The following is a 20,147-nucleotide window of genomic DNA, read 5'->3' on the forward strand; positions in this document are numbered from 1 at the left end:
TAAATAAATGTCACAAAAGTTATAACGACTCCGGAAAATATATTTAATCCTTCATTTCTTTTTTAAATTTCATTGTGAATTGTACAAGCATAACTTTTGAACAATAAAACCGAATTGGATAATTCTTTTTTTAACATGTTTGTAACTGACGGGACAAGGATTAGATGGGATCGATGGGATCAAAATTCCCACGGGAATGGAATCAACGGGATAAAATTGTACTATACCTGGACGAAGTCGGGCCAGTCCGCCAGTACATATTTAATAAACAATAGGAACTAGCGACTAGTAAATAAAAAACTTCCATGATTTTTACTTAATTTATTGATACATTCCTCAACAACAATTACATGAGCACTACATGATGCCATAAGGTTAATAATTTTAATCTAATTATCTATTAAATTTAAACTAAATATATTTTAATTCGTAAATTACCTTTATAATAATAAATCACAATATATACCAACTTTCAGTTGACAAAATTATTTAACTAAAGGAACATATCTAAATATCTTTCGTAGAAACGCATAACTAGTGTTTCACACCCTAAAGTTAGAATTTTATATACTTTATTACTTCAGTCCTAATTGTGGTATCACATACACATGTTGCATGCAACGGGTACGCTCAGTTAAGTTACTATTCCCATACCACTCACACTAAGATGTCGTTGCCGGTGAATGAAGACCCGTTACAAACAAATGTGTTGATTACCGAAAAGCTTGCATTTACTTGTTTTGCCTTTTTGGTTACAATACTTTGTAGTGTTAATATTCACGAAGCAAATCAAATTACATTTTCTTTTTTTTATAAAACAAGCAATTTTGTTGGAAGCACAAAAAGATCAGGCAAACTATTTTAACTTTCAGATTTATATTTTAAAAATTCCCTTTTTTACACAATATAAAACAATTTGCGTATTAGAAAATAAAATAAAATATCACTCCATTACATACACAACTATTGGTCTAAAATTATTAGATTGAAAACCCTACATGCTTAGTCTTTATTAATATACAGAATAGCTGTTTTATTGGGTCTCTAATACAAAGTCTAAAAATTATATGCTGTGGCGGTTTTTTTTTTAACAAAATCAAATATTTTTTTATTACATTTTAAAAGCATTTCTATATTCAGCAGCACGCGTTTCCGACTTAGCGCTATGAGCGACCCTTGTATAATTTTGTCTTTAAATATATAATTCAAGAAATGAATTAATAACAATGTTAAAAATACACAAACTAAATTACAGTAATGTTTACGGCTCTATTGACCGACATTATCGTTAACACATATTTCTTTAAATTTGTTTCCACCGTTCCAGTTCAAAGGCGGCTTCTGCAACACCTCAAACTAAAATTATTCAAACTCTACTTTTACACTTTTGGTGTAGTGAACGTTATATTAATACATTAAGTGAAATCAAGTAAAATTACTTACTCTACATGTTATATTAATATCCAAAAATACATTTATGGATAGAAGGTATATTGATTACGATTTATGTTATTCGGTCAAAGTGTAAAATGACAAGTTTTGTAAGGATTTCATACATTTCCAATGATAAATATGCTATAGTAAGCAGCCTCTTTTTTCACAGTCACACCATTTTGTTTAATATGTAATATTTATTATACGCAATATTAAAAATAAAATGTAATTTTTGCTTTATAACAAAATTACTACTTACGATGCATTTATTCAAAAATTGAAGATAATGCTTCGATATAGGAAAATATGAATTACAAGTATATTTCAGCATAACAAGCAATGTCCCGAAAATAAAAGTGTTTCAAGAGATCATTTTAAAATTATGAGCCGATGTACAGAACAATATTAAATGTCTATGTTATAAATAATCGCAACTTCTTACATAATGTACTCTGATAGATGTATTAATAATGTTCGGCTATCACTATTGTTTGTAGTAACGCTTAAATAGCATATAGTAATCGCATCAATGTACGCACATTGTAGTGACAGAAGACCTAAGCGTCACTAACCATGAGAATCGTTAGATATGCCGCCGTTAGCTGACAAGATTCATGCTAAGAGACGCGACATCGAATATGAAAACTACTATCAAGATTAATAATTTAATAATTATTACACGGAGCTTGTGTCGGTCGACTCTACAGTCGTAAGTGCGCTATCAACAATAGTAATAGTTATTCTCAAAATATATAAATACGCCCAAACCCTAAATAATATATCGAAAGCTACTATTGCTGAATTTAATTGAGATGGAAGCCACGCTCGTTCGTCGCAGCCAGTAGCCTTTCCCTCAGTACTTCTTTGCACGAGTATTCCGGTAGCTTAAGGTAGTGAACACAGGTATTGACCGACGGGTAAGATCCGTCACCGGCATCGACCTGTTAACGAAAAAAGTCGTTAGTTAATAAAAAATGAATTTATACAGACACCGGCTCGAGATGTAATAATGAATAGATTTTTTCAAAGTAGAAATACAACGTACCTTTCGAACTACCGTTAGCCTGGGATGCAGATTGGCGAGGCCACCGGGCGGTAAGCTGCTGCAGCCCGTCGCAAACTGCAGGAACGCCTTGCGCTCCCGGAGCGACATCTCGACCAGCACGTCGACGAGTCGCAGGAACCCAGGGCTAGAACGCGAAGAGAAGGATAAGGCTCCACCTACGGTTTCACTGGGGCGGTATTAGGACACAGCGTGCCATTCACGGAAACGAAACGGACTGCGACGAGTCTTACGTCAGCGTGCGTACCTGTCGCGCGTGTAGCCCAGCTTGGGCTCGGTGTACTGCAGCAGGTGGTCGCGCGTCCACACGGGCCCGCGCTCGCCGCACAGCAGCAGGCGCAGCTCGGCGGCCGAGAAGGCGCGCAGGCGGCGCGGCGGGAACACGGCGCCGAAGCCGCGCCGGAACGCGTTGGTCTGGCGTCGCACGCCCTCGCGCACCATCCAGCGCGCGCTGGCCTCGGCGTACGCGCGCGCGTTGTGCGCGCCCACCTGCGGGCCGGGGAGCTATGGTCAGTGGGCCCAGGGCATGTACCGTAGGGTTCGAAACGGACGATTCGGCGTACCTCGATATTTTCTCCGCTGTCGCAGAGGGGTTGCACGGCGACGGCGGCGTCGGTGTGCGGCGCCACGTGGGTCATGGTGAGCGCGAGCTGCTCGAACGTGGCGCCCTCCACGGTGAGCTCGCTCGTCGCTGTCGCGCGCTCCTCTGGGCTCGAGTTTGGATCGCGTGCTATCTTTTCGTAAGCTTCCGCTGCCGTTAAAACGTTTTGTAGGAACCTTTGAAATAAATTAAATACATCAATAATTAATTTATAAATGGTCATATGGATCGTAATTTTATGTCGACGATCTCGGAATGTACACATGTCGCAATGCTGCAGTAATAAAATAACTAAACAAATAAAATTCATACATAAAAATCCATCTTACCTATGTCTAATAGGATCTATTTCTTCGAGAGAATCGTTAGTCAATTCCTCACCACACATAATACGCAAGAAGGGTTCAGACAAAGGTAGATCAACAAGTCTACCATCCTGCAAAACCTGCAAGCAGAAGTTAAGAAATATGTTAACAGTCCAAAGCGCTGATTCCATAGTGTATTTTCATATAACAAAAATTAAAGCATTATGAATTACCTTGGCCAAAAATACGCCCAAGAACCAGAAATATTTGCACACTTTATCACAGATAGGGGAATCCTGAGGCAGGGGCGCAGGAAACAGTCCTCCGGCGCGTGTCACATAATAACCAGGAGGTTTTTCTGAGGACAGATCGATAAAAAATATTTTGTGATTACCATAATTAAACAAGCATTGAATTTTAAACCAGTCATGGATAGTCATCATCTAAGGTCATTAATATTTTCAGATATGTTTTCACGTACCTAGCGGCAGCACGAGGTGGTGCGGCGCATTGTCGTCATCGTTGACCTGCGACGCGTTGTCGTTGAGCCACATGGCGAGGTCGGCGCGCTGCAGCTCGGCCGCCACCAGCGCGTAGAACTCCAACGTGGGCCCGAGTCCTGTGCCTTCCTCGCCGGCGAACTCCACTTCCAGTACTGATTTTCGGCCCGCGTGTACGCGCATCACCTACGACATCGTTTTATATAATCTTACACTCCATCACGGCCGACAATAAGGATCCAAGTAATCAAATAGAATGCAAAGAGTATATCGTTTGACATCGCAAAAATAAAAAATCGTACCTGCATGGCGGAGCGCAACAGGTCGGGCTGACGCGGTATTCTAACACGCTCATGACGTAAACGTCCCATACGAAACTCTGTCGCCTCTAGTTCAGCACGTCTAGGCGACACTGTGTTTCCAGACCTAAAATGATCACATAATGTAATTACGTCGCTACTCGAGTTTTCGATACGACAGTATATGTTTTACATTATTTCTAAAGTTCATATAAATACGCACCTTTGCCTATCGAGAGCGCGGTCCCTTTGAGCCTGCAACCAGACGATGGTACGAGACGTGCCGAACGCGGTGCACGCAAAGAACATCTGACGAGTCTCGAGAGGGAACAGGAACGGACACCAGTCGTTTAACTGCTGACACCTAAAACGTATCGTACAAATTTAATAAATCGCACGTTTCCGATCTCGCGATTTCTCTACTGCGAAGCCACGTCGGAAACGATCTATCAAAAATAAAGAGGAAAACCGACCAGGCCGGAGTGGCGGCGGCGGCCAGCGTGAGCGGCTCCTGCAGCTGCTGGTGCAGCTTGTTGGTGAGCTTCGTGGACACGAAGGCGTCCGCGGCCAGCGCCGGCGCCGCCGCGCGCAGGCGCCGCAGCACGCGCACGCAGCACGTGGCCATGGCGCCCTCCGCGCCCTCCGCGCCCGCGATGCCGCGCTCTGCCAACAAACGCCACGTTAGTGACCGCCCGCACGCTCCCTCGCACTGAGCCCCGAGCGACACCTCACCTGGATCGCAGGGCTCGTCGTCCTCGCTGTCGCTGGACGATGCGAACGTTTCCATGCCTTCGATCTCCTTGTATGTCAATCTGAAAAAGATAGGTCAGAAGATCGGTGAGACGGTTGAACTTTCACGGCCGTTTTCGACGCTCTATGCGTCCACCGTTCGCTTACTAAAGACGAACATAATTAATATTTAATCGTTAGTTCGCTCCCTTTAGCCCATTCACGGATCGCAATTCCTACCCCCGACGTGCACTACACGTATCTACACGTCGTGGCAGGTACGTACGTGTAGGTGGTGTCGCGGTGCGTGTCGTGCGCGGGCAGGCGCGCGTTGAGCGCCAGCACGGCGCGGTACAGCGTCCACGACGGCCGCTCCAGCGCCAGCGACGCGCCCGCCGCGCTCAGCACGAGGCGCAGCGCCGGCAGACGCCCGTTGTTGCCGGCGCTGCTGGCCGTCGTGTTAGCGTTCGCGATGTTGGCGGCGTTCGCCGCACTGGTGCTAGTGGCGCCGCCGCTCGCGTTCTCGGAAGTGTTGGACTCTTCGCCATCTGATGATTCGTTCAGCGGAATCTCGAGATCTGTAATAAACGTTTGACAATATTGTAAATAGCTCATAAATACTCCGAGATGAATAACATCTTTATAGTGTATAGGAAAACGTGCTAGGATACATATGTAGTTCGGTGCTGGCCATCGGAGTCCTCGACTTAGAAACGGAAACGCTACTCACCTACGGTTTGGTTCAGATTGGTGCGGCCAGGGCGGGGGTCGAAGGCAGGTATGAGAGCCGAGAACTGTCGTTTTAGAACAAAATCGTCGTCCCACGGTTTGCGTTGACGACCTCCACAACCGGTGCTCCCGCGCACAGCTTCCAGAGCTTCTTCCTCCATCAAAGATAGAAGGTTTCTTGAAACCTGTGACACAAGTTTTAAGTGAGTTCACCTTTATGCGATGTAATATTAATTTGATCTTGTAAAACTTATGTTCAGTAGTACTCAGTATACCATACAACGATAATGCATCAAAACAAAACAATTAAAATTAAAACAAACAATGGAAAATGGATATTCTTTTTTGGTTTTTCATTTTCATTCTTCGTGTTAATAAAGCTGGACAGCTGCTGCATAGCATTAGGTTTTTAAATTTTTAAACATACATTCATCTAAGTAGTAATAAGTGCAACTGAGAGTTGCGATCTACAATTCAGGGAGTATGTGGCAAAATCCTATCCCTTTATGATGTTCAGATCGACGGTCCCTACTCGGCGCGAGGATTTTCAGCCTTTAATGGTCATTATAAATTAAATAAACATGAATATACCCATAGATCTTCTTATCTCAGAGATCCATTTTGACTTTTTACATGATAATAAAATCCTACTTTACTTAGAATAAACGAATACCTTAATGATCGGTCAGTGCAACTCAGTAACTAAAATAACAAGAACTGGTACAATTTAAAATCAATAGCCAAAAATTTCCCATTTTTCTGGTCCCATGTTCCGTATCTGTTTTGTAAAAAAGACAAGTGACAAATGAGCCACTCAAAGTAAAAAGGTCATATAACACGTGCAAAAAAATAACTAAAAATAAAAACAATGGTGAAAGAGCAATTACCGAAAGCATACTCACTACCTCCTGGTATGTGGGTTCGTTTTCCTTGTCACTGTCAAGAGCATCATCACCTTCATCATCGTCCTCCAGCTCATTGAGCAAGGCTGGGGCGCGACAAGACTCAAGGAAGTCCTCCAACGATACCTACGAATCATGGTTTAATCTATACAAGATGCTAATATAAAACTGCTTGTCCACACTGACTTATTGCCATCACAGAGCCTAAATTACTAATGTTACCTTAACATCAAGATATTTTTTTCATATCGACCTTTGTGGATAAAATTGTGGGGTGAAAGAATGTCATTTATAAAGCTCCTTTGCTCCAAATATTAAACCTTAAACTTTATTTTTAGTCTCCTAAATGGGGATTTCTCTAGATAAGTGATTCAGATTCATGAATTTAGCATGAAGAAAAATCTACCCCTAAAAGCAGTTACTTAACCTTAAGGTCTAATGGATGAAAGTCTTAAGGTAGTAGGAACTTTCAAGTGAAAAGTCATCACTTTGAAATCAGTGTGGATTTAGTCACGGGGCAAAAGTAAAAAGTAGGTAAGTAAAAACCCAGTAGCGTCATATTTTTGGCTGGCTTTGTCAGTACGAAACTTGAATGCATGTGGTAACTCTGTAAAATTGTAGATTTTTATTGTTATACAATAATAACTAAAGATAAATAGTAAATAACTTACCTGTTCACTTTCACTGGAAGTTGAAGTGAGTGATAATGTAAGAGCGTTTTGCGCATTTGGAGCGAGTGACGGATAGCTTTGAGCAGCTGAAAGCAGCCCACCCGGGAAATTGCTTGACAGAGCTAACCGCACCAAGCTGTACAACAAAGAAAATCAATCTTATCTATATAATGCGATTGTGTAAGTATAAATGTAGGCGAAAAGTAATTTCATAATTCATTTGTCGTATTAAAAATAAAAAATATTAAATGCTAAATAATAACCTGGGGAAAAGACTAGTAGAATGATTGGTTCGTGGAGCACGCTGTGGATTGTTGCCTCGGCCCGCGCCTGCGCCTCGTCCCACTCCCAGCGTCTCCAGCAAACGCGCTGCGCCCTGCTTATAACATAGTTTATATCAATTGAACAATTCTGACAATTACCAGCCTGCTGTCGAGTGTCTTGTGGTAGTTATTCCTTTAATAACATCGAGAACAACATTCTTAACAACTGTTATAAATATACCTGTTGCGTTAAGTCAGGCTCGCTAGCACTCATGGCACCAGAGCCGCCGGACTGGCTGTCCTTCTTGTGATCCCCGTACTGAACTTCAGTACCGTCGTGGTCCTCACACTGAAGACAATAATGTAAATAGATTTCAATAGCACCGACCCAGTAGTAAAACAGAAATTATCAAACATACGCAGGGAACTAATCATTCATATTCCTTATATAGCAAGCACCATAGACAAGTATGGTCTAACGTGCTCACAACGATAATATATATTTATTGCATAATTATATATCTCGCGACGCATTGCTACGTAAAGTATAAGTCTAAATATAATAAAAGTCGATACAAGAACATGGGTTGGGGTCATGCTATTCTAATATGGTGAAATAACTGAAAATCGCTAGGAAACTAGTGGAAAATACGGTCCATAAGAACGTCTCACGCGATGCAAAATATGGAATCTCATAACACCGGTACTGAAACCGAACATATAAACCGACGTCAAATACATTTATATAATGTAACTAAATGGAACAGTACGGAAGGGTGACGGTCGTATGGCGTTCGTAGTTGGCGGGTCGCGGTGCGCGATACCTGAATGTGCAGGCGGTTGGCATTGTTCCGCAGCGAGTGCAGCAGCGAGGCGGGCAGCGCGAGCAGCTCGCTGGACAGCAGCGCGTTGGCGCTGTTGCGCACGGCGTCGCCGTCGTGCCGCGCCGCCCTGTCCTGTGCCAACAGTGCGCGTCAGACACACGCACGCACCCCCCCACCCCCCTCACACCCCACACACACACACACACACGCACCCGAACGACGAGGTTAAGGCTTTGAGACTCCGACTACTTAGGAGTTTTTCTATTTGCGAGGATACTTGTAATTTAGACAACGGACATTCGAATATGTACAATCGGAATTAGGGATGCTGGATAAGAAATTAATATTTTATTAAAGTGGTGTGTTATAAGAAATACATCTGTGATTACGAACGACGAAATAGGATCGCTTACCTCTTGACTGTTGGTTTCCGGTACGGGTTCTTTGGCTGGATACGGTTTTGTAATATCGGTGATGCTCGTAGGGCCCATTTCCATATTAGTAAACGAGGTGTTACCCAAATCGGTCATGCAATTATTGCTCTCTGCTCCGAGCGTTAGAGATTCTACTATTGTAGCGAGATCTGAAACAATATTTTTATATATAGTTTTTTTTTTGTAACTGTGGCTTTATCTAATTTAACTTTCGCTATTTTTGGATTAGTCACCATATTTATAGAATCAATGCAATTTAAAGAAATCATTAAACCATAGATATTATTTATTGTACACATTGTATAACATACCCGTGTTGATATGGTGTGTAGAATTATTTATGGCTGAGAGATCAGTAGCGTGTGTGCGCGGTCGAGACATGTTACTTGCCATCTCTTCGCCTGATATGTTATCCGCTGAAGAAGCTTGTTCTGTCGATGCCACTGACACCTAAAATGAAAATATTTAATAACATCTGCACCATGTAACGCGTAGCCTATAGAGTGACAAAGACATTGGCTATCATAAAATTGATATTATTTACATCTACAATATGTGTTGAACTGAATGAATAAAAATAATATTATACCTGATGATCAACAGCTGTGGCATCGGGTAGACTCGGCGTAGAATGACTTTTGCGACCCTGTTTAGTTTCGCCGCTCGGAGCACCGCCACTCACAACCTTCAGATCGAACTTGCCTTCGGCGCCCATGCGATACGAGTTACGGCCGCCGTGGTCCCACCTGGTCGGGCAAACGATTTATAAAAAAAAACGGTCCCGCTTAAAGATCACCGGAAAGCCATCGGGGACAAAGCGCAACAGTGAACGGCGCCGAATCGTCGAGCGACGTCGCATCGGCGCGGACGAACGATGCGACGTCGCCTCGAAGCCGACGCCGCGAGAGACATCCCGAAATACACAGACACCCGGCGCTACGATCGACACTCACAGAGATAAGTCGACGGGGAGAGCGAGACCGGGTCCCGGCTCGGAGGGGACGCGCGACACCGACCTGACATCGACCCATCCGTTGTGCAAGTCGGAGGTGACGGTGCCGAGCGCGGGGTGCGGGCCGTCCTGGTCGCGCCACTTCCAGTCGGGGCCGCGCAGCACGCGCGCGCCCGCGCACACGGCGCGCGCGCCGCGGGCCCAGCGCCGCGCCCGCGCGCCGCCCGCCGCCGCGCTGCCGCCCGTCGCCGCGCCTCCGCTCTGGCGCGGCGCGCTCTCGCACACGCTGAGCACCTGCGCGGAATGTTCACTTTGTATCAGTGTTTTGTGATTTTAGGACTTGCGCAGACCTAACTTTCTTTCCTCTCACTCTGATGATCAAATCGATCCACCGAATAATGCTTACTATAAAAAAAAATATGTATGCAGAATTTTTTAATGGCTGGACTGTCTGTCTTTTTTAATGGCTGGACTGGCTGGAATGTCCTGGGCCTTCGTGTTAGTAAAATTATTGAAGAGATATCCCATTTTAACTAATGAAGTTCCGTTTTGTTATAATGGTAGGTAGTATAGATAAAAATAGTATAGATTTTTACCTTTCCGTAAACCTCTAGTCCTGATAGCGACAAATAATGGCTCTGTCCACTTGCATTCTTGCCGTTTTGTTGAATGCGCAAGTAACGATATGCAGCATCGGCACGAATACGCCAAGTCGCCGTGCTACCGGGCTCCTGTAAAGCTTGCTCGTCGCTGTGCGCCAGTAAAGTACTCCATGTCACACCGTCGGTCGACATCTGTTTAGACAATAAATGAGTAGTATACACAACACATATTATCTATATACATTATAAAAAACAATCCATAAACGATTTATATCTTACTTGGAAAAGCCAATTTCGTAGAGCTGAACGACCATATCCACGAGCATGACGTAGTGTATACGCCGAGGGTACAATATTCAAGCCTAAGTCTAAGGCTATAAATGCTCGTCTATCATCATTCGTATGCACATTGAGTGGCTCCGGGGACCTCGATAATGCATCCTCTGCCCTTCCGTAAGGCAGCTGTCTACCATCAGAGGACCAAACGCTAACGAGCCCGTGTGCTCCAGGATTAACCCACTCACAGGTGCCTCCATTGCTACCAATAAAATAAAGAACGCCATTCTCGTCGAAGTCGTGCTGCAAGAAAAGAAAAATTAATAAAATGTCTCTCCACTAAATTATGTCAACATTACAAAATATTAAGTCAATAAAATATTATTACATCGTATGTAAACACAATGGGCGCTTCAGCTTTAATCTTTTGTACAAAGTTGAATGTGGCCCGCTCCATGTCGTACCACTGGCGGGCTACGGACTTCGCGAGGAATCGCTCGAGCTGGCGCACCGTCGTCAGCGCTTCCACCTTCAGATTGCGGCCCGCGTTGTTACCATTGTTCGCGGTCGTCTCTTCCGCGGTCTCGTCGTTCGCGCGCTCTACGCGTAATCTGGAAGAGTTCACGTGTTAGGAATCATTAGATTATAGTAAAATGTAAAAATATATCCATAAGAAATAAAGTTATAAGTTAATTCTGTAGTGGAAAAATTACTTACATTGAAATGCCTAATATTATATTAAATTCTTATTTATTGTTAAAAATTTTAAATGATAACAGACAGAAATATATAATGCTGTGACGCTACTATGCCTGAATTTACATTTTTTTTTAACGTTTCGTAAAGAAAAGCCAAGACAGTCGAGTGGACTAGCCCTCTGTAAAGGCAGGGTCTCGAGGGGTGGGCGAGCGAGGGCGAGTGGGGAGCGCACCTGATCCTCTTGGTGAGGTGGTGCAGCGTGCCGGCGGCGGGCGGCGGCGCGTCGCCGCTGGGCGCGTGCACGGGCAGGCGCTCCACGCTCTCCAGCACGGCCACCAGGCGCGCCGCCAGCACGCCGCCCGCGCCGCGCGCCAGCCACGCGCGCACCAGGCGCTCGCGCGCCGCGCCCTGCCCGCGCGCGTCTGCGACAAGCGACAATGTAAACGTCATTTCTACTATAAGCGGTTACATAACCTGTTTGACTTGTCTGAGTGAATTATGTCTAAGAAATGCGACGGATGCTGCCGTGCCGGCCGCTCGTATCGCTTACCGTTCGCTTGCGGGGAAAGCACTTGCAGCAACGACGGAGCGAGGCCCGACGATTGCAACTCGTAGGCCGAAAGCAATTCTTCTCCGCATAGTAGCTCGCTCAACTGGTCCAGAGACTCGGTGAGTTCGCGCTGCCAATCTTCTGCAGAAAGATAGTTTTAGGTTATAGGCGTGAGATGAGGCGATTTAGAAAAATCTAGAAAAGAAGTCAATATTTACCTGTAGATTGTGTAGCAAGCCTTTGCATGCGAGCCAGTAAAGCTCGTAGCCTGGCGACTGGTGGCCGCGGCTGACGTGTAGCGGCATTGGCTAGATGCCGAGAATATAATGCCCGCGCACGTTCGCATACCTGAAAATATATTTTTCATTTGTCACTTGTGTAATATTTCAGTAAGAGTTGACTGACTATGTTATAATACATTACATTTCTAAAACCATAATATCTCTAATATTCATAACTTTATAACGAACCTGAGCTTTTAATGCTTCTGTTTTGGCCGTTAGTCTTGATCGACTTTGATTAGACGTTGCATTATTAGTAGCAGCGGGTCTACGATCAGTCCAACCGCTCGCTAGTTCAGGTCCTAGAATACACAAACACATTAACAAATCCATAAATTTTCGACGTACAGCCGCTAAGACTTATTTTCAATAAGACTAATTCATTCCTTACCTAAAAATGTCTCAGCAGTGAACGAATGTTTAGTGCCCCTGTTAGATTCAAATATAAATCCGGGCAAATCTTCCCTCAGAATTGTAGTCTGTTGTTGGCCATCAGTATTGTGAATTTGAAGTTCTTTTTCCCTAAAACAACAAATATATCATTTTTGTACAATCACAGATGATCGAAATAAACGAATTACAATGATTAGAACAAAAAACATGCTTACTTTTTGCAGGATAACGCCCAGTTTCCAATGATAAGCTTGGCCGCCCCCGGTTTAGACAAAATTGGTTGAGGAACAGAATTCTTTACTGAAGCTCTGGCTCGTTGCAATTTGTCTATAAACTCTCCTCGATTTTCTGTGGTCAAATACGAATAATTTTAAACATAAATTATCAGGAAAACGTCGGCTATTGAAATATTAAAACGGTAGTTTAGTGCATGCACTGAGATCGAAAATATAGCCGCTCATTAGTATCAAGGTAGCAAACTGACCGGTGTTGTCGGTCTGGTGCTCGGGGCTGCCGCTGGAGTACATGGTGGCGAGCTTGCCGTCGAGCAGGAAGCGGAACCAGCCATTGCTGCCCGTGCTGAGCTCCAGCGCGGCCGCGTCGCTCCACACGTACAGCGCGTCGCGGCCGCGGCACAGCGACCACTCCGCCCACGAGTACGCCACGCCGCTCGACAGGCACGACGCGTCCTCGCTGCAGCCTGCGCCATTTAAGCGTTTTGGAATATAACATAACACATCTTCGACATACGATTTCATTTAAATGACAAATTGTAAGTAAAACGCCGTAGCGGAACGACACCATATTTTTATAAGTGCTTACCATACCTTATTTAAACCTTAAGGTCATACCTTAAAGTTTTCGCATGAAAACAGAGTCATGTCCTTGTACTGACCTGGCATACTAGAATTTTCACTGTCCGAAGAGAATGCCGCGGGCGCTGCTGCCAAACTTTCTACTTTACTGAATACGCCGAGACGCGCGAACTGTTCCAAATATATGTCGGAGGCTTTCACCATCAGCTCTTCAGCGATTCCGAGCACGATAAGATGGCCATCATCATCATCCTACACAAAAAAAATGGTATCACTTTTTGGTACATTGGTCGAAACTCTCTTGCACAACTAACTCGTTCATTCAATCTTAAACGAAGTCACTTGGTAACTAGAATAATAAAATCAGTTACATACACTGATTTTTATACGTGGACTGGACAGCGACAAAAAAACAACAATCATCAAAAGGCCATATTAATCACAGAAAAACAAAACAAAGACAGGGGTATGCAAGTAAATTTCGATGGTGTGATGTCTTTACATAAATGTGGATGCATTGAAGAATATGTAAGTGTGAGCAACAGTAATCTTAATAACAACTCAGCACAGTATGACTATTAGTATTTTAAATTTGATGATCGTGACTACTCAAGTCAATCATATTATGTTTAGCTATTCAAAGCCGAGCACAGTTGACGGCATCGTCGAACGGATTCAGGCCACGAAATAGGTGTCACAGATACCACAATAAAATCCGTGCAACGGTGTCTCAGGCAATGATGTCTCGCGGCTCCAAAACGTATGATCTACATCGGAGGTTAGAGAAATCGACAATAAGACCGTGGCGACGAAAGCGGACGGTCGGTCAAAACAAATCAAACATTTCAGAGCCGACGGTCGCGGGAGGCGGGGGAGCATCACACCATCGGAACGTTACCGCCGGCGCGCGGATATAGCGGCTGCGCAGGTACCGCGGAGCGGCGCGGCGCGGCGGCGGCTCGGCCTGCCACACACAGAGGTCGCTCACCTATCGACTCGCTCACCGCCCGTCGAAACTACAGAAACGTGCGAACGAGCGACGAGGACGATCCGCTCTTTCGATGGAAACCGTCAGTCAAATCGTACGCGGCTGCCGATCGTTTCGAAACCGTTCCCACGTTTCGGTCGGTTCAAAGGCGGAGCGAAGTCGGCGGGGAGGCGGGGAACGGGGAGGAGGCGCTACTCACGGCGTTGTCCAGCACGGCGGCCACGAGCTGCGTGAGCAGCGCGGCGGCGTGCGGCGCCGACACGTGGCGCAGCAGACGCGCGGGCGCGTAGTGCACCATCTTGCGCACCAGCGACAGGCACGCGCGCCGCACGCCCGCGCCGCCCGCGCCCAGGTAGCGCGCGCTGAACACCGGCACCAGCCGCCTGCAATACACGCGGCCTTAGTACCATGCTCGTTTACACGGACCTTACAGATTGCATCATATTTATGTGGTATCGCTCACTCTAGATAAACCGCCGCCATTTCTTTGTCCCCGGTTTCGGGAAAATCGTCATCGTTAGAAGGCGAAGGTGAGTCGTGACTGCCGACCACTAACCACTCGCCGGGGCACTGCAGTATCGCCGCTACCTCCCTGTGCCCTGCGTTCACGAATAGAAGTCGAATACAGTAATAATATAATATATTCTTTGTTTAACTTATCTCTGCGACGGTGACCGGCGTCCTACTCACCTTGATCGTGTCGTTCCCGAGCTTTGTCTAACGGTGTCTTGCCATCCTCATCCCTCAAGTCGGCGTTGGCACCGTAACGAAGAAGAACCTTTGCGATCGCAGGGCGACCGAAACACGCCGCATAATGAAGAGACGAACTGCGTTGACCGCGATTTACGTCAGCACCTATAGTCACAAAAACATCCGTTATTTCATAGCGAAACTAACAAAATTACACAAAACCACATCTCGATGAGAAAGTGGACGCTGTTTTTGTCGATGTTACCTTTTTCGCATAGGAACTCTACCATCTCTCGAGTCCCGAAAGCCGAGGCCCAGTTCAAGAGAGTCTGTCCGACGTCATCGGTGAAGTTGACGTCGACGGCGCCGCTGGAGACGGCCGCGAGCAGCGCGTCAGTGTCCTTGCCACGGATGCAGTCGATGAGCTGGCGGTGCGACTTGTCGCCGCGCGGCCCGCTGCCGCCGCTGCCGCTGGAGCCCTCGCCGCCGCCGCTACTGGAGCCCGACGCCGAGCCGTTACGCTGAGAACCGCTGCACCACACACGGACATTACAAAAAACTATAACGTTGACAAACAAAGCGACACTATTCATTTAATCGATCCATCATACTCACTTCTGTATAGCGTGTCGTCCCTCACACAACAGTACCAGCAACAGGTCTACGAGGCGCATGCACTCGAGGCACCAGCGTTCATCAGCCTGTACTGCAGCCTCAACGGCTGAACACAACTCCAATCGGACGAGATCCTACATACATAAATAAAGACGGCATAAAGTTAACTGCACCACCACTTGCGTAAAGTTTATCTTTGGTACTCTTATTTCTTTTAACACCACTTACATGTGTAATTTGGGCAGAACCTCGACACAAAGTCGAGAGCAAACTGACTGTAGTCGAAACGGATGGGGCGGAACACTTATCGTCGCCACTTTCCGCGCTTCCCAAACGACGGACCAGTTCTTCGATCAAACCTGATAAACAGAGCGCGTCATTAGAATCGGCTACGTATCCAAAACACCGATGCCGCGTCAACGTAGCGTATATAATAATGTGAAAAAAAAATAAGAACGGTAATCCCGAGGGTCGTGGACCGTCACAGAACGTTAGACCTAACACGTACCGTGCTCGGCGAGCGGCGCGGGGTCGGCGTGTGCGCGCGCGAAGCGATCGGCCAGCGAGGCGAAGCAGCGCAGCGCCGCGTCCGCCACGCGCGCGTCTGCGTGCCGCAACAGCGCCGACAGCGACGACACGGCGTCGCCCACACGGGCGTCGCCCGGCTCCATCTTGCCGCACACTCTGCGCACAACGTTATTAATTTCAACCCGTGTATTATACTTTACTTTCACTATATACTTAGTTTAAATTAGATCTCAACCAGTAACCTGAAGATAAAGAAATATATACGTTACGATTTCGTAAAAAAAAAGACGAATATAAGGTTACCTCGAGACCACAGCCATGGCTGAATGTAGAGTATCCTTATGCACGGATGTACCGTGATGTGTAATAAAATGTAGCACTGCGGGAAGACCGCCCCCTTCCCACACGGCACCGGCTTCTCTGGTACAGACTAGCTCCAATACCTAAAATAAATAATAGTCTCACTAATAATAAACCTTTAGCTTGCTAGTTTTATAGCCCACAGTTGTGTCTGTTCCCCTCACATGACAGTAACTAGGTCTTAAAACAATATTCTGACTTACTGCAGATCAATATGCTCATATGAATACCACATGAAATTGTCTAAAATCACCCTCATCTCCTCTACAACATATATCTAGTAGTATTACACCTTTAATTAAAATATGAAAATGAAATGAACTGAACAAAAACATCATTAACCACTTGTTTATTTAACGGGTGGGACATATATCAGTTTGTTAGACCACACATAACAACAAAAATATACAGCTTAAATTAGTTTGTACTCACTTTGATGCATTGCTCAGCAAGGTCCTTGCTGGTACGATTGTTGGGATCAACTGTAAGCAACCTGCTGCAAATTGCCTTAACTGCTCCCTCAATAGCAACAATCCTTCTCGTACATTCAGCTAAAAAAACGGAATATGTTTTTTAGAACAGTTTTGGAACACTTTATGTATTTTGAAATCAGTCACAGTATAAAAATTTGTTTGTATTTTCTGAAGATGAAGGCCTACACTTACCACCAAAGGTTACAAAAATAGCTTACAACCTTACCATACCTACCAAATACACTTAACAAGAATTTATAGAAATCAATCAAGCCATTTTAAAATAGTTCAACCACAAAAATCTGACACGATTTTTTTATTCTAAAGTTCTTCACATATGTTCTTGCCAAAACATTATATTTATATGAAAATGGTGCAATATATAAATTACTACATGTATAATTAATAGAAAAAGAATTAACAAGCTTGGATTTGTTGGTAAACATGTTTCGACAGTTTCAATCATGTACCTGTCTACCTAAACTTCTAAACATATTGATAACAAAATGTTTGGCTAAACAAAAATACATTAATAATATCAGTTTTAGAGTGTAATTAAGAATGAAATCAACAATCTATCATTATGAATATTTTCCCACAATCCAGCAGTGTTCACACTTTATTAGGTTCTTAGTTTATTGTATGAATCATAACATGTGTAGGTATTTCAGAACAACAAAATAATAAAAGGCAAAATTAACAAAAACACTAACCGGAAACATCTAAGTAATATGTAATAGCCCTGGCGGTGACTTCCAAAACATTGTCTGGTGCACATTCATCCAAAAATATTTTGCACAGAGCTGGGAGAAATGTCCTGGGCGGGCAACTGCAATTAGAAATAATAATGATCAATTTACTGTTAATCTTGAAACCCATACTAAGCATGAATATGCTGATAAGTCCACTATTTAAAATATTCTTTTGTATTTAAAAATAAAAATATTCTTTAAAAACTAACACAGCAACTGATTCTTCTGTTATCATGTAGAGCTAAAAATGCTTATAATTTATTAACTTATTCATACTTAGTATGGGAATATAACAGAATAATTACTACATATACTAAAATAGAATAAAGTGCAGAAAAAGATAATTTTGTCTTTTTCTTTTCCTTTTACCTCCTTAATGACAATGAAATTCATATACTAACTTCCAATTAATTACTAATTTCTCATTATCAAGTAGCTAAGAATAAAATAAATAACTAACTCTTAAAATGACTAAGCAGCAATAGCCTGTTAGTGTTATTTTTTTCCAAGTACAGTAATTGGAATTAAGTAGGTACCTACAGTGAGTAATGCAAGTAGTAACTAACAATATTTCTTTTCGCATATTCTGTTACATTCAGTGTTAATTATTTAAACATAACTGTATGTAAAAATAAAATTATCATAATACATTATTTCACAATTTAAAACATTATATTAACAATTACTTTTTATTATGCAATAACAGATGTTAACCAAAGAACTAGGAACTATGTATGCTATTGAATCTAAAACTTAGTTGTGGCATTAAGCAGGACTAATTATTTAATTGAATGTTTCTCCAATTAGTAAAAGCTTAAATACTAACTAAGTTAAAACTCAAACAAAGGACAGCTGCATTATACTTTATATAAACTGTGAACTGCAATATAACATGGTTATGTGGATTATAAAGGTTTACATAACAGAAGATAATTCATCAATGATTATTTTTATAAGAAAAATCAGGAACTAACCTTTCGAAGCACCTATCAACATTATCAGACATGAGCAATAACATGCATAGCTGCTCCAGGGCAATGAGCTGCATATCCCGTTCATCACCCTGCCCCGTCAGCAACCACTCCAGCAATGTCTCAGGATCCACTTCTGCCATCTGCATATTAAAAGGCTACATGAGCTATGTTGACCGTTGTTTTTTTGTCCTTTTGGACTGTTACACTACAGTAACAATGAACTTTTTAATATGCAGCAATATATACAATAATTTATAATATCGAGAATTAGGTAATTTAACAGTACATAACGATAAGAGCATAAGAGGAATGTAAAATGTTGTTCATACCTTTTAGTTTTGTGGTTCTGGTCACCTGAAACAAGGTGGTTGTTATAATAAAATATAGTTTAGATTGTTAATTTTTTTAATGTATATCAATAACGCATGAAATGCTTTTAAAATCTACACAACATTCATGGCAAAACGATATTGTGAAATTAGTTCAATGAACTGCAATGTTATACTATTTTTACTCATCATTAAATAGCCATATGTAGTAATAATCCATAAAATTAGAGATATGCCAAGCAACCAAAGAAATTGGGCCTGAGTGTGGATTATGATAGCAATCGATTTTAATTATAATTTTATGTAGGTTACGGCATATTACGACTATGAGAATTGTGAAGAATGGGCCTTTCTCTTTCGTAACAGTAATTTTAAAAAATGATGACAACCCTATTCCATGTGCATCAAAAAGTACGCATAATCGAAAATAAATACGATAAAAAACACAAACACTGATAAATAAAGCATAATAAATAAATAAAGTCTAAGGACAAGAGTAAAGGTGACAATAAATTTCTTACCACATGCAATCAAATAAAGCTAATCATCGATATCTAGTTTATTGCACATCCAACAAATCCAATTTTTTATTGTTAAAATAGTAACCAGCTTTGTTAGAACGCAATATATTCGCACAAGATTTTCTACAGAATCCTCTTGACACCAAAATCATCAATCGCCATTTCCACAGATAAATTAACGTTTTAGGATGGCAATACTGTTATTTTATTAGACGAATGGTGGTGCAAGTAGGTATGAAGCTTAGCCTTTTGTGGCTATGAATGAAATATAAGCACTTTAGATTCTTACAGAGATAAATAAAATGCTTTGTTCTAAGAGAATCCTTTTGATAGGATTTCACCTCGAGTTATCGCTACCTCGCAATTCTCCAATGTTAATACAACCTAATAATCGTACTTTGAGGACAATACTTTTACTACACTCTCTTTGATCTTTCCCTTCATCACTCCGTATAAACAATCATACGCGTTTGCATTATTATATACCTATTTATTGAGGTTTGCGATAGCTTGTTTTGTGCATGCCTACCTTTACACAATGTTGGTAGGTAAACAGCTTTATAAAGACCCGGAAATAGGGCTACCAATCTAAAAA

At 43.0% G+C, this 20,147-nt stretch overlaps 1 protein-coding gene across 9 annotated transcripts; it reads right to left on the minus strand.

Annotated features, from left to right (window-relative positions):
* Positions 1-306: 306 nt before the first annotated feature.
* On the minus strand, positions 307-19,722 carry Ufd4 (ubiquitin fusion-degradation 4-like). 9 transcript variants are annotated; one of them, XM_076118623.1, is made up of 46 exons: positions 19,553-19,722; positions 19,032-19,056; positions 18,703-18,842; positions 17,690-17,805; positions 16,936-17,054; positions 16,447-16,586; positions 16,124-16,299; positions 15,844-15,974; positions 15,616-15,749; positions 15,266-15,531; positions 15,001-15,165; positions 14,774-14,909; positions 14,510-14,693; positions 13,403-13,574; positions 12,992-13,207; positions 12,723-12,855; positions 12,506-12,636; positions 12,304-12,416; positions 12,052-12,181; positions 11,834-11,974; positions 11,516-11,705; positions 10,973-11,195; positions 10,588-10,887; positions 10,303-10,500; positions 9,771-10,000; positions 9,344-9,500; positions 9,066-9,204; positions 8,734-8,903; positions 8,321-8,452; positions 7,738-7,845; positions 7,497-7,609; positions 7,234-7,369; positions 6,563-6,688; positions 5,662-5,845; positions 5,218-5,509; positions 4,935-5,014; positions 4,676-4,865; positions 4,426-4,566; positions 4,206-4,329; positions 3,885-4,089; positions 3,637-3,761; positions 3,428-3,543; positions 3,061-3,274; positions 2,745-2,986; positions 2,480-2,624; positions 307-2,375 (listed from the first exon to the last, which is right to left on the minus strand). In XM_076118623.1, the coding sequence occupies exons 3-46, from the start codon at positions 18,840-18,842 to the stop codon at positions 2,238-2,240; spliced, it is 7,161 nt and encodes a 2,386-aa protein (XP_075974738.1). In that variant the 5' UTR covers positions 19,032-19,056; positions 19,553-19,722; the 3' UTR covers positions 307-2,237. The 9 variants fall into 9 exon arrangements, with proteins under 9 accessions (XP_075974738.1, XP_075974737.1, XP_075974733.1 ...); XM_076118622.1 differs by having other exon boundaries at positions 6,548-6,688; positions 7,497-7,612; XM_076118618.1 differs by having other exon boundaries at positions 6,548-6,688; positions 9,708-10,000.
* Between the last annotated feature and the right edge of the window lie 425 nt (positions 19,723-20,147).

This window comes from Anticarsia gemmatalis, chromosome 9 (assembly GCF_050436995.1).
Source record: "Anticarsia gemmatalis isolate Benzon Research Colony breed Stoneville strain chromosome 9, ilAntGemm2 primary, whole genome shotgun sequence".
NCBI lineage: Eukaryota > Metazoa > Arthropoda > Insecta > Lepidoptera > Erebidae > Anticarsia > Anticarsia gemmatalis.

Bases quoted from the DNA above. Each gene is read 5' to 3' on its own strand.
- Ufd4 (XM_076118617.1), bottom strand. From the start codon at position 18,842: ATGGCAGAAGTGGATCCTGAGACATTGCTGGAGTGGTTGCTGACGGGG. The intron at 12,856-12,991 runs GTCAGTTTGCTA...ATTTGACCACAG, and splicing joins GCACCAGACCGACAACACCG to AAAATCGAGGAGAGTTTATA. The intron at 2,625-2,744 runs GTACGCACGCTG...TTCGCGTTCTAG, and splicing joins CTGGGCTACACGCGCGACAG to CCCTGGGTTCCTGCGACTCG.